The sequence below is a fragment of the Bactrocera neohumeralis genome, unplaced genomic scaffold, assembly GCF_024586455.1.
Source record: "Bactrocera neohumeralis isolate Rockhampton unplaced genomic scaffold, APGP_CSIRO_Bneo_wtdbg2-racon-allhic-juicebox.fasta_v2 cluster10, whole genome shotgun sequence".
Taxonomy (NCBI): Eukaryota; Metazoa; Arthropoda; class Insecta; order Diptera; family Tephritidae; genus Bactrocera; species Bactrocera neohumeralis.
In genome coordinates, this window is record NW_026089623.1 from 26069895 (window position 1) to 26087223 (window position 17329).

The window sequence follows — 17329 nt, forward strand, 5'->3', positions numbered from 1 at the left end:
AAAGAGTTGTTTTAATCTTTCGTTATCTTCGGGACTCAAATGATTTAGCCTTAATGTAGTGTGTGCAATAGAGTTAATTGCTAACTGGTGGATGGGGTATTCATATTTATTGAGTAATGTAAAATAGTTCTCCTTAGTAAAAATTACTGCGTTTAAGCTTTTCATTGTATCGTTACCTATTATGGCATCAAAGGTTCTTAACTTGGGCAAAATGTGAAATTTTAATTTACCTACTTCATCACCGAAAACACTGATATTAGCATGATGAGTAATTTTGACGGGTCCACCAACAGAATTTGCAATGAAGGGTTTGTTCGGAATGGGGTTCCTAATATAAGTTGGACTAATATAATTTTTGTTCGATCCGGTATCTAATAAAAATTTTAGTTCATTGCCATTTTTCATTTTGAAACGATAGTATGGCAATGAGGAGTTTAGTCTAAAAAATTGATATTGTCACTAGGGGTTGCTTCGATCTCTTTTTGTTCTTCGTTGTATTCGGGTTGGTAGTCCTGTGAAGACTCGTAGTACCCTTCAGGATATTCTAATATTTCATTATTGTATTCTATTGGGTCAGTTTCTGTAACTTCAGTATTGTAGATCCGTTGCATTTTATTAGGAGTCTGTATTATCTGTGATGGTGGTCTCTTACTAGCTTGATTATTATTACGCTGCGCTGGTCCATTACTAAATGCTTGTGGTTTGTTACTGAATGTTTGCTGCCTATTATAAAATGTTTGATTTTGTTGATACTGAGGCCTATTCTGATAATTTATTTGCTTCGTTTGAACAGAGCGATCAACTTCCATTGGTGTAGGAGGTTTTGGAGGAAGAGGTGGTCTAAAGTTTGGTTGCACTGTGACGTAGTGTCTGTTTTGTCCGTACTGTTGATACGAATTTGGTCTAAGGGATTGGTTGTGAACATTTGTAAGTTCTGGGTAAAAGGGTCTTACTTGGGGTTTGAATGAGTATGACCTTGGTTGATTGTGGCTAATGGGTTGATTGTGGCTAATAGGTTTGGTATTGGTCGGCAAGCGACTGATACTATTTGTATGGTTCGTCCTGTAATTCATGTTGCCTAATTTGAGACACATATTGAGAGCCTGTGGTAAACTGGTTGGTTCCTTTACACTTAACAGACTGGGTAAGTTACCGTTCAGACCTCTTATAAATGTGTCGAGTGCCTTTTCTCTATATGTCGTTGTCATGGCATACAAAGCTTCTTCACCTAACTCCAGGCAATCGATTTTGTCTAGGATAAGCGAGAGATATTGATAAACTTGTTGATAAAATTCTTCAACAGTGCTACCCCGTTGTGCAAGTGTTGTCATTTGATATTCCAACGTGCTAACGTCTCTCTTGTCTGAGTAATGTAACATCAGACATTTTTTTATCTTACCCCAATTTAATGGGGTGCGGTAAGACTCAAGGGCCGTGTCAGCTTCGCCAACTATCTTGTGTCTTATTGTATGCAGGATAGCAAAATATTTTGGGGTGTTCTTATTCTGTCCGTACATTAATAATATTCTATCTACCGATTTCCGCCATGAACTGAATTCTCCGTTTTTACCCGAAAATTCTCTTAAACATTTTACCACATCCGGAACTCTTTCGGATGCGTCCACGTTAATGCTAAAATCTACAGGATGTTCAACTTCTTCTTCGATTTGTGGGTGTAATATGGTCGAAACTGTTTCCGATATTAACGAAACGAGTTCTCTTTTTTGATTAGGAGTGAAAGTGGAAGGGATGTTAGGAGGGGAAACGTTAGTGCTGGATGAGTGCAGATTTAATCTCGACAATGTCGATGCTATTTGTTCTTCCTGACTCATTTTGTTCACTTGTTTCTGATTATTTAAATTAATTTTTTTTTTTTTTTTTTTTTTTTTTTTTTTTTTTACAGTGTTAACTTTTCTTTTGTTATAACAATAATTATTTCCTTTCACATAACCTTACTTACTAATAATCTTAATATCAAACTTACATAAATATCATTTGCATTTTCCTGTGTTGATAATGTTTCCTCTTTTGTGTGATTAATTTAGATTTCTCCTCTTGTAGTTGTATTTGTTGTATTTGCTGAATTAGTTTAAATCTTTCTTCTAGTAGTTGTATTTGTTGTATTGATTGTATTTGATGAATTAACTTAAATCTTTCCTCTAGGAGTTGTATTTGTTGTATTGGTTGTATTTGATGAATTAATTTAAATCTTTCCTTTTATAGTTGTATTATTTATTAATTTATTCTAAATTTCCCCGTCACGCACTTTTTGTTCAATGTATTTGTATTTAGCTTATGCTTTTCGTTCGGCTGGGTTGATACTGCCCGTCCTTTTTCCGAAAGGTACTAAGGGGCCGAGTACGAAATGTTATTTAGGTTTCGTCCGCGAGTATAAAAAATATTATTATTTTTTCCTCACGGTCCCTGCTCGGGCGCCACATAAAAAATAAAACAATGCGTTTTTATAAGCAGCACTATGTGCTTCTGTTGAGCTTTATTACAAAACTGACTACACTTAACTTTAAGGTTTATAATCTAACCTATGCTTGAGCCGGCCTACGTGACCAAAGATGATTAGTCAGCTAAAAGGGTTTGCGCGTGTAGCGCTCACCTGCAGCTATTTGGTTTTGGGGGAGAAGACATGGTTGCGCGTGTTTCGCTCACTTAAGAATTTAGGATGCGCGTTTAGAGCAGTTGCACTTTTGGTTGTAATAGGACTCCAAAGTATGCAAACGGTTTGTATGTTTCTAGCATATATTGTGGGAATGGAATTTATGTAGAAGTTCATAAAATATTGTGTTAACTTATATACGGCAGTGAACATGTCCCGAAAGGCCGTCATTGATCATAACCTCCGTGAAAAACTTCAGCATCACAAGCTGGAACTTGCAAGAATATACCTGTATCTAGGTCTTCTTTTTGAGTCGTAACTACTCTCGGAGGAGGCCTTAATGGCCTTAACAAATTTATTTGGTCTAATATCATTGCCTTTGTAATTGCGTATTGTTCGAGGCAGTTTTCATATTTAGCTGACGCCGAAACTTTTATGTTTTCTGGCAGCTCAGCATCGTCAGTATCTAGTACTGTATCGTATGCTGCCAGAAGGCGTGCCCATATGCTATCTATGCTTTCAATTTTTAAATTTAGAACCGATTCTGTGTTGTCATTAATAGGTGAAGCAGAAAATCTTGTGCAGTATTTAACAAAACTGTCACTTTCAGTTATGAACCTTGACACTGAATTATCTTTGCTTCTTTTGTGTTTGACACCCTGTTTGAGCGTGTAGCTTCTGCAGGTGTGCTTTGTGATTTATCATCATCAGCAATTTTGGGGATTTCCAATAATTGAGGTGTTCTTGTTTAACCTTTATTTATAGAATTAAATTGTAAGCTTTGAGCATAAAAATGTTTTGCTCTGAAATACAATTAAAAAATTGGTAATATGAGCAAATGTGTAAGTAATGTGAAAAGAAAAATCGAATTGAAACTTGTATTATTAATTAATTTAATTATATAAATTTGCGAACACGTATTCACCGCATAAATCGTAAAAATCAAAAAATAAATGTATATAATTATTGATTTGTTTTTTTTTTACCGTGTATCAGTTAAACGTAGCTGCGATATACATATGTATGTAATTTGTATATTATTTCTTAGTACGTGTATCTTTTGAGATAAGAACGCAAAAAGAAAGAAAATAATAATAAGGCAAAAATATACGTATGTACATATATATTTATATGCATATATGTAGTTATGATTTATGTTTGTATGTTCTTTTGTCGTTTCCCTTATAGTTTCGCACTATTGTTATATATGTACATATGTATGTAATATATTGCACATATATATAGCGAAATGCGCGGAACAATTGTACTAAATAAGTATACAATTTTTTATATATTAGTAAATATGTACGTTAGCTCAAAAGGCGCGAAAAGGAAATTACGATAAGTACTCGATGTACGCACATACATATACTTATACTATAAGTATGTATATATGTATGTATAAATGCGCATACGTAAATATGTACATATGTTAATTTTAATTTTCCAATATTTGAATATGGATATCCTCCACGTACATATGCTTTGATTTTTTTTTTTGTTCCGTTTTGACGCTTGTTTTTTTTGAAGTTCGTTGACCGTAGTAATGAATATATTTTATATATTATTACTTGTATAAAGGTATGTACATATGTGTTTTTATTGGTACGTTAGTATATATTTAGAGAGAGAAAATGTAAGAGAGATAAAGAAAGGAGCGAAATAGTTGGATCGCGATATACATACATATGTATGTATATGTACATACAAAAATATCCACTGTTATTCTGTTGTTGTTTTTTTTTTCTTCTGCCTTTGCTTATAAGTATGTTAAAGCGATCCTGCTTGTTGCTTTGTTAGCCTAAGGGACATCACCAGAATTAGTACCGTAATTTTTTCATTTATTTCGGTAACTATATACATACATATGTACATATATACCGAACTGTCTAACTGGTTTTTCGTATAGAACAGTTGGGTTATTTCAATTAGCTGTATGCCGTATTACAGCTCAAACTGTATATTAAACATATGTACATATGCGCATAAATAATTTTATTAAAAATTTAATTAGAAAGGACTCACTTTTTTCTCCGCCAAGGGTTTATGGGCAATACTTACATATGTGTACCAGAGAACTGCAACGAGTAATAAATTTTTGTTTATACTTAAGTACTGATCCGTTACTCTGTCTAATTCTGTCAGTTCAGTTCATGTACACGAAGCGAACTGTTTGTCTTCAAATCAGCGATAGAGAACAATTTTGTATCACTAGCGATCAGCTTATACCTGATTTGTTTATGAACGTTCGTATCAAAGTGTAAACACAATGACTGCGACAGACTGCAGCAGCACGACAGTGAACTGAAAACGTCGTTGTTCATCTTACTACATGTACATTTTGAGAAGCAACAACAACACCATGGCCGGCATGTACACAAAACAACGCAGTTGTCCATTTTGTATGTACACAATTTCGTTGTGGCCATACTAATTCCTTTCACTTCAATGAAATTTTAATATTTTGTTCAAAGTGAAATTTTTTATGCAAAAAATAAGTAAATAAGTCAATATTTTTGCTTTAAATTATCAATTGTTATTACAAATGATATAATAGAGCTATAATATAGCTATTTTATGCTTTTATTTGTAAAATAACGTCAAGTTTGTTAGAGCTGTGAATAATTTTACATTTTACATATTAGTGGCATCACCACTCTACCTCCTCTTTCTATCTTCCATTCTACTGTAAACTCTACTGTCGCCCTACTGTTGTTGGCAAAAATAGGAGGATATTGAAGTTAGCGAGAACGACAACTGTCGGCCTGCAGTCGTGTAGTCGTGCAGCTGTCAAAATAACACTGCCCTTAAGAACGTGTGTATTTTAATATTTGACAGATGTAGTTTGCAGTCTGTCGCCGTCTATGTGTTTACACTTTCAGCAGAAAATACCCGAAGTGATGCAAACTTATGCTTCAATGATTGAAATGATCGACAGCGTTTGGTTTGTATATCATCCCCTAAACACTGATTTGCTAGTGCACTTTTGTTCTATTTCAAATGCATACTTGTATGTTTGTATATACATGTATGTATGTATGTAAGTACATATGTTGTATGTATAATGGAAATTCCATCGTGTACATACATACAACAAATATATATACATATATATATATATATATATATATGTATGTACGTACTCGATGGAATTTTCATTGTTTACGCTTCAAAAATTTGTAACATGCGCACATTTTAAAAGCTGATACATTTTTTACCACACATGATTCAAATCAGTCCAGCAGAAAATTGTTTTTGTATTCATAGATTTACCCATAGATTTTCTCGTAGATTTACTTATAGTTTACCCAAAGTTTCACTTCAATTCAAACAATCGTCGCAACGCTATGAACTGTCATGATACGATTGCAACCGAAGCCAGCCATACGTTTACACGATCGTGATTGCCGAAGAACAGATTGTTCGTGTTGCATCAGATCAGTTGACGCTGGCGGTTACTCGAATTGATTAACAATGTTGGCTATGCTGAACTCAATTGATTTGATTGTGTTTTTGGCACGACTGTTTATTCTGATTTTATCATACTCGTTGCAGCTCTCTGATATGTATGTACATATGTATGTCTTCGTTATTCTTCTGGTTCCTTCTTGCTCTATCTTTTGGGTTTTTTCTTATCAATGTTCTCCGTGTTGAGTTTTTGTCCTCTTCCCACGTTGCTTGCAATCAGGATTCTCATTTACTACTCCGTAGCAGCAAAATTTCTAAAATTATTGCTATGCTATCGATACCGCTCTCACTTTGTCGGGAGCCACAGCATAGCCTTAGCATAACAATGTAAAGTATGTGCTCTACTCTGCTCCGAGTTGGAGTAAAAAACTATAGATGGAGCGGGAGCAAAAAATTAAATTCTGCGCTATGCTCTGGCGTAGCGGTAGCAAAAAATTGGGAGCGGTAGCACAGCAGAGCTAATGAAAATTTTCATGTGCTACAGCTCCCGCATGTGTTTGTGGTTGTTTTTCTTTTTTGCTATTTTCTGTCATAATATTTGAATTAATTGAATAATTCAAACAAAAAAATGTTATGCAAATCATTTTGGCACTTGTTGCGTCAAGTGACTTTATAAATCTAAAATCAAATATGTTAAGAAATATATTAATAAAGTGAATTAGATAATAATTGAATAAATTATACAATTTTTTTATTATGTAAAATATTTACCATTACCAAGAACATCATCTATTCCAAATGTATTACAATACTCAATTACTATGAATTTTCGAAATTAATTTTAACTACATATAATTTCTTTTTATATACATTAGGGTGTTTTTATTTTTTTGAATTATTAATTTTGTTCGGTCCCGTCACGAAATTTCCTTGGAAATACCCCCAAGAAAACTCCCTGAAAATTTTAGCCCTACATATTAACATTAAGAACTGGACCGAGGCATGTAAAAATTTTCCATAGAAAATACACTACAATCTTGGTTATTTATCTTTAAATTCCTACAGATCAGAGGTATTTTATGGCATTGCTTTGACTTTAGACGCTGTAGCTCTTGTCAGTTATACAAAAAAATGCGAATTTCGTGGAAAAATCAGGTTTATATACCTCGCCTTTATCTTTTGGAATACACGTGGTTAATATTCATCTACTATTTGCAGTTCTATTCTACCATTCCCAATATTTAGTAATTTTATCATTTTTTAGGAAGAATCAGTTTGAAATTGTACGCATATACATACTTCAATGTATATTGCAAAGAATCGAAAAGATTTCTGTATATCTAAAATTATAATAAACCTTTTTATCAACACTCCAATTATTCCGCTATATCTTTATGTTAGATATCCCGTTTGGTTTGTTATGAATGCATTTGCGTCCTTGACCAATAATCTAGCAAAGTATCCGCAGTGCCTTGACGATGAAAATTTCAATGCCATTTTTTGTTGTGATATTAAATATATCGGACGGGTTCGTCTTAAAAGAAAACTACCTGGTTAAGGAGCAAAATCAGTATAACCCATATACTAAGCATGTTTGGATATGAAAAATTTTACTTATTTCTTTCTATTTTTGAATTACTAAAATTTTCAAATGATTCTTATAGTAGGGGAGCCCAAGAGGGGATTTTTGCAGTTACTTAAGCGTGTCAGAAAACTTTATGGGAAGAATCATTGCACCTTTTTATGTACCCCTACCAAATATGAGCCCTTAATATGGAGGCGTGCGTTGGAGGGAGTTCGTCAGATTAGAGAAAAAAATCGATCCTTCGGGAAACTCGAGCGCGTAAGATTAAGAGATGGTAAATTAAATACATGAAGACGAGTGTATATTTCAATATTCTGACAGTTTGAGGGTGGCTTAGAGAAATGGCAGGGTGACAAATATGTAAAAAAAACGTCACCTTGAAATACTCGAGCGCGATAGATTTTTGTTTCATTTTAAAGATAATTCTGTCAGAATCACGAAAATCATATAATCTGACAGTTTCCGTGGGGCGACGCAATGTAGATGACAAAGATTTTTATATTGCGGGTCCTCAACAAAGTAGAACTTCTGATTTCGCTAAAGATTTAAAAAACATAAAGTTTAAAGAAGCATTAGTAAAATTTTTTATCGAGCATTGGGCTGACCAGGAGATGAAATCGATAATTGGTAACAAGAAAATATTCCTAATTCATGATTTGTGTTACGTATACTCTGTTATTGATAATAAAATATCACGCATGATTGATCATGGACTATCATGTCCCGATCATGAAGAAGCGGATATGAAAGCTGTATTTTTTGCTTGTCAAATGAAAGAAGACTCTACTGTTACCATTAGGACTTCCGATACAGACATCATTGTTATTATGTTAGCCAATATGGAACATATGAAGTCTTCGGTAAAAGTCTGGTTTCATCTCGGAGTAGGTAATGCACGCCGATATATCCCCTGCAAGACGGAGGTAACAGATTGCACAAACACATTGAAACATTTTCAGCTGTTCACTAACACTGTTACATTTTCTGGAATTTTCAATTGAATGGGAGAATACGTAAGTAAGATAGAGAAAAACTATCGACATTCTAAACATATTGTAATATTAACTTGCTAGAATAGGAGAGACGAATGCCCAATTTTTCAAGAAGAAGAAAACAGAAAACGAAAAGCGCAGTTTATTTTGGATTTTAAAGAGGTAAGTTCGTTACTTGATAATTTGATACTTTATAATTAATTTCTATTATTTATATATACATATGTATATTATTAATTTCTTTTGTATAGAGAAACTAAAAGGCTTAACTAGGAGAAAAAGGTAAGCATTGTGAATTGAATGTTGTGTGTACAATTAAAAATTTTAATATTACAGAAAACATTTGGAGGATTCAAGTATATTGGGTACAACAAACAAATAAGAGAGTAAGTTTTAAATTAGTAAAGCTAAATAGCGCATATTTATTTCAAATAGTTGCTATAGATTATGCATTTTTGTGAAATATGTAATTTGTACTTTATATCTACATATATATGTATGTATATACATACATACATGTGTAAATGTAAAAAATTTAAAATCTAAATTGAAACGAGTTGTGCGGTTACAATTATAATTGTGCCGACTTTAGAATACCGTCCCAGGATTTCGGGAATAAAATGGGTATTGTCGGATTGGAGGTTTTTCAGAATTAGTGAAGTGCTAGTGAACATAAAAAGCGAAATATATGTAAGTGTAAAATTAATTTACACCAGAAAACTTCTTGATCATTTCATAAGCGTTTTTTTATATGAAGTTTTTGCTTTTTTTGAGAGCTGGAAACCCACCTTTAAACGCAAATATCTCGAATATTTAAATTCTTGAACTGGATAACCTCCTCCATAATTAAAAATTTTCATTTGTTCGTCCAAGATATCTGTTCGCATGCAGAATATCTAAAATTGTTTAAAATAAAAACAAGATTAGTGTTTCATCATAAACATACATATACGCATTTCTGCTCCTAAGCAGGATTTTAAAAATTAAATTAAAATTAAACTTTTTCAAGCTTCAAGCAAATGAGGAGTGTCTTTTCAAAAAAGGATATTTACATTTTAATTTTTTAAACTATTTATATAGTCTTTTCTTTAGTGCTGAAATACACAACTTCTTTACTTGGATGTTGATCTCAAAAAGATATGTCGCAAGTAAAAAAGGGTTAAATTATGTGTCCTAAACAGAAATACTATTTTTCGGTAAATCAGTAAATATTTCTCATTTTACAAAAATTAATTAAGAAATAGATATTCTCTTTTAAAAAGACACTTCTCAACTATATTTTCCTCCTGTAATATACTATTTGTAAGTATTTACAAATCAAAAATCTTTATCAAAGTAATATTTGTTGCTATAGTATATTTTTTAATTAAACGACCACTTAATATTTTTAATTTTATATAATAATTATATAATATTTTTTTTTTTTAGTTTTCGACGTGGATCCTATCAATCAGTTAAGTTTTAGTTTTAAATAATGAATAAGAAAACCTTTTCAAACCTCTTTGCGCTCCTCCAGAAGAACCATCAGAAATTGTGGTACCGTCACCATCGTCTGGCGGCCATTCAGGTATAATGTATTAATATATAAATATATTAGTATTTGTTTTATAAAAATACATTTATGTTTTTCAGATATAATCCAGAAGCTGAATGCTATTGAGACCCGTCTCACTGCCATTGAGAAGTCCCTAACAGACAAAGTAAGTAACGCAGTATTACAGTACCAAATTAAAACAGAAGCTAATTTTTATATTTTAATTTTCTAGATGCCAGAGAAGGCCGAGGTGCAGGCGCAAAGTAAATTATTGCGCGAATGCCGCGTCATAGCGGCAAAGACGCACCATTCAATTAGCCGCATCACCGGTGATTTGGAGGACGAGCATTACGTGGAGCTCGCTTCGAAACTGCCCATGTCATCGGAAGAGCACGTGCGCTTCGTGGAAGACAAACTTTCCCAAAAGGAAAGCACGGATGCTATGGTAAATATTTCGTTTTTAAATATTATGCGATTGTAATATAATTTACTGTAATTTTTTTTTTACAGATGCGGCTAATATTGAAATCAAAAGGCGCAAAAGGCAGTGTGGACGGCGTACTTCGTGGTTTGTTTTCAGACGATGTAATGTACCATTACAATTTAGAGGGGCGCAAGGAGAAGAAACCCCTACTAAAACTAAAGTGCGTAGGGTTAGTTTTTGGTAAGTTTTTTTACTGGTATATATTTGAATGCCTTAACTTATAACGTTTAATTTTAGATATATTTCCTGACAAGGATAAAAGCAGTATATGTGGGGAGCTCCGGAGATTTGTGGCCTTAAGCCACCATCGTTTTAAACAGAAGAAACATAAACTAAGGGCTAAACTAATATAAGTTTTATTATTATTACTTATATATATTAGTTTTAAATTGTAAATATTACTTTTAAGTTGTACACATTAGTTTTAAGTTGTAAATATTAGTTTTAAGTTGTACATATTAGTTTTAAGTTGTAAATATTAGTTTTAAGTTGTAAATATTAGTTTTAAGTTGTACATATTAGTTTTAAGTTGTATATATTAGTTCTAAGTTGAAGTGTCTAATTTTACTTTTAAAAATATGAATTTTTACAATTATAATTTTTATACTCAAATAACTTGTATATAATTTTTCTGCCGAATGCAATAATAATAGGCATATTATTAATTTAATTAATATCTGATTTTGATTTTATTATTAAATAAAGCAAAATAATTTAAAAAAATGACTTTTTTCATTTAAAATCGATTTGGAGAAATTAGATTTATTTAAAATAATTGAATTTGCTAAATATTATGCGAAAATAAAAATGGGTAACAGAAATGCTTGTTCCTGCTAAAATGATTACATGTTAAAGGTAACAAACTGATAACCAAAATAATAACACTAACAGATATTCGGGTAACAAATTCTTTTTGTTATCGATAACACATAGGTAAGCTTTGCGCTAACGAAAGAATTTGATACCCGTAACATACTGTGAAGAGATTTGCTAACAAATGGATGTATTCTGTTAGAACAAGGCAGCATGCGATATTTGCCATTGGTTAGAGCGAGATAACCATTGAACATTAAATAGCTATGTGTTACTTTATTTTTTTTTTTTTTTTTTATTTTATAAAAGCTTACATAATAATACAATTATTATACAAACTTAAGAAAATACGCAGCACTAGCATCATGGGCTATCGGCCGACTGGTTATGTTATATGCGTCGAAGAAGGTCGCTGTCTTTCAAAAAGTTGTAGATTTTCGAAATGTTGTTGCTTGAGGGATCCATCAATAAAATTATTGGATCAGTATTATTGAAGTTTGACAGTCTATGAGTTTGAAGTGCTGGACAATGTTGCAGAAGATGCAATAGATTTAAATCTGAATCACAAAATGGGCATTGGTTGATCTGAGTGCCATTTAGTATGTGAGCGTGTGTGATAATGGAGTGGCCAATGCGAAGTCTGATATATGGAATGATATAATTAGATGAAAGCGATGACGGAAAGGATGGTTTGATACGATTTGAATTTATTTTAGAGTAGTGGTGTCTGTAATTCATCCAATCAAGCGCCAATTTAGTGGATCTTTGTTGAATAATAAGCCGTTTTATATCACTCTTAACAAACAAGGCAGATGTAGTTGTTGGAGTGATGCACACCTCCTTAGCCACCGAGTCCGCAAAAGTATTTCCAATGATTCCAGAGTGACCGGGTATCCACATTATTTTTAGTCTATGTGCTAACGAAAACAACAGCGATCTAATGCCAATAATGACGTCATTGTAGTTACTGCGGTTTTTTAAAGCTTGAAAACACGATAGACTATCTGTACAGATGATGAATTTACCAAGGTTTTGTTGGGCATACTGGACAGCTTTGAGAATACCCGTAGCTTCAGCGGTAAAAATTGAACAAAATGGAAATAATAAACCATACGATATTCTTTGTTGGTTATCATCAACTACAGCAAAAGATGTATGCGACGATTTGGAGCCATCAGTATATATAAACTGCCAACCAAAAGATTTGAAGTGCGCAGATAATTCCAAAAATCGAGATTTATACACAGTGCTTGGAGTGATGGATTTGCGAAGAAAAGTAAGATCACTAATGAAAGAAGATTCATTTACTTTCCACGGTGGAATATATTTACTGCAAGGCAGCAATATTTTAAGCGGCAACTCATTGGTTTTAGCAAACAAAGCACTTTTAAAAATAGAAGACGGTATTTTAGGAGACCTCTTTCTGCAAAGTGATGATTGAAAGTCCTTTTTTATAGTAAAGTTCGTGCTGAGTATGAGTTTTGAATAAAGCTTATTTAAGCTATCTTCCACTGCATCTTTTAGAGAAGGTAGGCCAGCTTCCGTCAGTATGTTTTTAATTGGCGATGTTGGAAACACTCGAAGAGAACAACGAACTGAAGAATGATAGGGCGCAGCAAGCATCTTTAGATGATTCTTAGAATGATGTCCATAAATTTCCAAGCCATAATTAATTACAGATGAGATGAGGGCTTTAGTGACGTTGACCAGTAAAGCCGAGCCGATGAGTGAGCGCTTACATGAGAGGTATTTAATAATATTTAAATTAACAAAAAGTCTTTTTCTTATATACTGACAATGTTTCTTAAATGTATACTTAGAGTCTAATACAATACCAAGGAACTTAATACTATCTGTACACAAAATGTTTGTATTATCAAATGTGAGCGTTGGGATAGTACATTGATGTTTTTTACAAATATGAAAAAGTTTCGATTTAGGAAAAGATATTGATGTGCCTGAAGTAGAGGACCAACGAGAAAGACGCAATAAAATTTCAGAGAAAGTAATTGTTACTGAAGTCAAATTTGAAGTTTTTGAGAATAAAATTAAATCATCAGCATAAATCTGATGCCGGATAGTAACAAAATCTGATAGAATGGTACTGATTTCATCAAATGCAATAGTAAATAGGATCACCGAGAGCGGTGACCCTTGTGGGGTACCATTATCTAATGGTAGAACAGAGGATGAAACATTGGATATGATAACACTTAATTTACGGTTGGATAGGAAAGATTTGACAAAGTTAAAAATACGAGAACCCACTCTCCACCTACTAAGCTGTCTTAACACTACATGAATCCCAATCCTGTCAAATGCTTTTAGGAAATCTAAAGAAAGAATAGAAACATGATTTTTGTGGGACAGAGTATCAGAGATAAAGTGATCAAGGTGCAGGAGAGCATCCAACGTACCCTGCCCCCTCTTGAACGCAACTTGGTTGTGCGAAATGAGATTATTAGATTGAGCATACCAGGCGAGTCTAGTAGCAATAATCTTTTCAATCAATTTACCAAGGCAAGGAAGAAGGGAAATGGGACGATAACTGCTGACCACACCAGGAGGTTTACCAGGTTTTAAAATAGGAATAATCGCGCTAGTCTTCCAGAGGACAGGGTAGTTGCCACTGAGAAAAATACTATTGTAAAGTTTGACTAGACGGGATATAAGGAATGGAGGAAGGTGCTTGATGATAAGGTAAGAGATTTTATCAATGCCAGGAGTTTTGCCCTTGACTGACGAGAGGGCTAAATTAAAATCAAGTTCAGATATATCGGCATCTAAATATTCAGCTGATTGAGATAAGGTGGAAGGAGGAAGGTAAGGAGAGCAAAGAGAAGAAAGTTTACTAGAGGAAAAATCAGAAGAGAAATTGGAGTCCAAAGAAATATTGGAAAAGTGGGTGGCAAACTCTAAGGCTATATCTTTGGGATATAGTAGAGTGCCCCGAGGAGTATTTAAATAAGTGATAGGAGAAGAAGGTGATAAACCAGCCAGTCTTTTCATATCAGTCCAGATTTTTCTAGAATCCGAAGAAGAAGTGATATTATTCGTAAATTCTTGGAAACAATGAACCTTAGCTGCCTTAGCTTTATGGCGAAAAAGTGCATTGGATTTTTTGTAAGCTATTAAGTTTGCACTAGAACGTAAACGTTTAAATTGATGCCATGCGTTCTGTTTCAGATTTCTTAGTGCAGAAAGCTCATTATTCCACCAAAGAGGAGCAAGCTTGACTGGTTTAGAAGAAGAAAGGGGAAAAGAATAGTTAGAAGCAGAACGTATAATTTTTTGGATTCTAGAAGCCTCTTGATTTATATTGGAAGAAAAGGGGAAATAACGTGAATGCGAAAAACAGGCTTCTTCAAACCTATCCCAATCAGCCGAATCAGTTTTAAACCGAATCCTGGGCTTAAAAAATGAATGAGGGCGAGAAGTAGATATTTTGGAAAGGATGGGAAAATGATCACTGCCATGGAGATCATCAATACAACACCAAGATATTTTTGAGGAGAGGGAGGCAGAACATATGGAAAGATCAATATTAGTGAAGGTAGAGTGAGTGGAAAAATGGGTGGGGGAACCATCATTTAAAACAATGCAGTTGGATCTTAGTAAGGCATCCTCAATGCTACGTCCCTTGGAGTTAGCCGAAGCAGAGCCCCAAAGGGGACTCCAAGCATTGAAGTCACCACACAAGATAAAAGGATTTGAACCGGAAGGAATAAGATTTAAAAATTCAGTAGTAGAAAATGATTGATCAGGAGGGGAATAAGCACAGATGATTGAAATTTTATAGGGGGCGAGGATCTCAATAGCTACAGAAGAAAAAATTGAAAGGGGTATGGGAAGTAATACGTGAGGTAGATTTCTTTTAACTAGGATGGCAACTCCCTGCTTGTTGGTGGTGTTATGTGGGAGATTAATAAAATATCCCACATAAGCCCTAGGGGTAAAAGCTGAGGCATTATAAGATAGGTGAGTTTCATTCAACAGGATAATAGATGGATTGTACGATCCCATAAGTAACTCTAAGTTAATATAATTATTAACATAACCGTTAATGTTCCATTGAAGAAGTGTAATCATATCATATGTAAACTTATAAAAGAAAAAAGTTAAGCTACGAATATTTTATTTAAACTAAATGTCTTCATTGTAAGAAGGAAAATTGGGTAATGCAAGAGGATCTTGCGAGCAGGAGAGGGTGGGGGAGGGTGTGATAGGACAGGAGGAAAGGATATTGAGAGGAGAGTCAGAGATGGATAAAGGGGAAAAGAGAGGGGAAGGAGAAGTGGCAGAAGAGGAGGTAGGATGGGTTGGAAGGGATTGTTTAGATGAATTGATGTCTGTAGTTGTTGTTAGATTAGTTTTGGTAGGATTGTTGGATTTGTTATTAGGTGTTGTTTCATTATTGATTTGATTAGTATTGTTAGAAATTTTAGCTATAGAGGCAAAAGAGTTTGCATTAGAAGTTGTATGAGAAAATTGAATTTTATACTTGGTAACAGCTTCACGCATACTACATTTATAAATAGTTTTAATTTTTAATATTTCTTTGGATTGTTGATATTTAGGGCAAGTATTAGATGATGCCGGGTGGTCGCCCGAGCAATTTGCACACATTATTCTCTTACATTCAGTAGGTGAGGTATGATCGGAAGGGAGGTTGCATGAGACACAAGAAGGTGAATTACGGCAGTATTTTGCTGTGTGGCCAATTAATTGACATTGCTTACAACGCATAGGATTAGGGTAATACGGACGGACAGTGAGGTTCCTCCAGGCAACATCAATTCTTTCAGGAAGTTTGTATTTATCAAAAGTTAATAAAACTACACCCGTAGGATTACGGGAGCCGTCAGCAATTCGTGAAAACTTATGTACAGCAGAAACACCCTGCTCCTTTAGACCATCAACAATATCTTCTTCTGATAAGTTATTCAGGAATGGGGCGTATATGGTGCCTTTAACCGTATTCAAAGTATTATGAAGCTTGACATTGATATGACCTCCGCCAGGTAAAATTTTTGCAGAAAGAAATTTGCTAGCTGTTTTGTTGTTATTTACAAAGAGCAGTAGGCTACCATCACGTAGCTCAGTAACTTTACTTACTTCCTTACTGATTGCTTGAATACCTTTATACGTAGCGAAGCATGATGACGAATTAAGTGGCTTGTTGTCGTCCAGCGATGACATGACCAAAAATTTTGGATCATCCGTGTTTGAGACTGGTAATTCTGGAAATTGGTCTAACGGGATCGGATTTGGTTTTTTCTTTTCTTTTTCATTATTGGAGATAATAGGGAAAACCTATTATCCCCTAATTTGGTGGCCCCAGGGGCCATAGTAAACGCGAATTTTAGTTTAACAAATTAAGAAATTAAGTGATTGAAAAGATATAAAACGATAAAAAATTAATTCACAAACAAAGCACGAGCGTAATATAAACGCAGAACAAACCGTTATACCGTTTTAACAAACTCAATAAGCACAGAGCGAAAAGCAACCGGTTACGATGACAGTTCGACGGTGAATGTCTATGCAAAAAGTATTTGCAAACTTGGGTTCTACAGATTATGATATTGAAGCGTTATCTCCTACTGTAGAATCTTTCATCTGCCATTTGTACGGATTAAAAAAGCTATCTGATGTCAATAGTGCTAGAATGGAAATTTTTCATAAAACGTACAAGGTAACTGATACGTCTCAACCCTTCTCATTAAATGTGCGTAACTATGACGCTTGCAACTTACCACCCTGCCGATCAGAACTACAACAACATTTACTGCGAACGAAGTATATTGCGTGTTTGTGGAGGAATGCGCACAATCGTATTCTTACGGAGTTGTCGCCAACAGATTACGGATGGAAAAACGTGGATAGAAAGTTGGGGCCGATC

General features: G+C 34.0%; 1 protein-coding gene across 1 annotated transcript; it reads left to right on the plus strand.

Moving 5' to 3' along the window:
• Positions 1–8865: 8865 nt before the first annotated feature.
• Positions 8866–11226, plus strand: LOC126765586 (uncharacterized; the record flags this gene model as incomplete). The annotated part of the gene is made up of 8 exons (XM_050483197.1): positions 8866–8878; positions 8933–8982; positions 10025–10049; positions 10116–10163; positions 10229–10296; positions 10363–10575; positions 10641–10794; positions 10852–11226. Coding segments are annotated over 8 exons (687 nt in total), but the record flags the coding sequence as incomplete, so codon positions are not given.
• Between the last annotated feature and the right edge of the window lie 6103 nt (positions 11227–17329).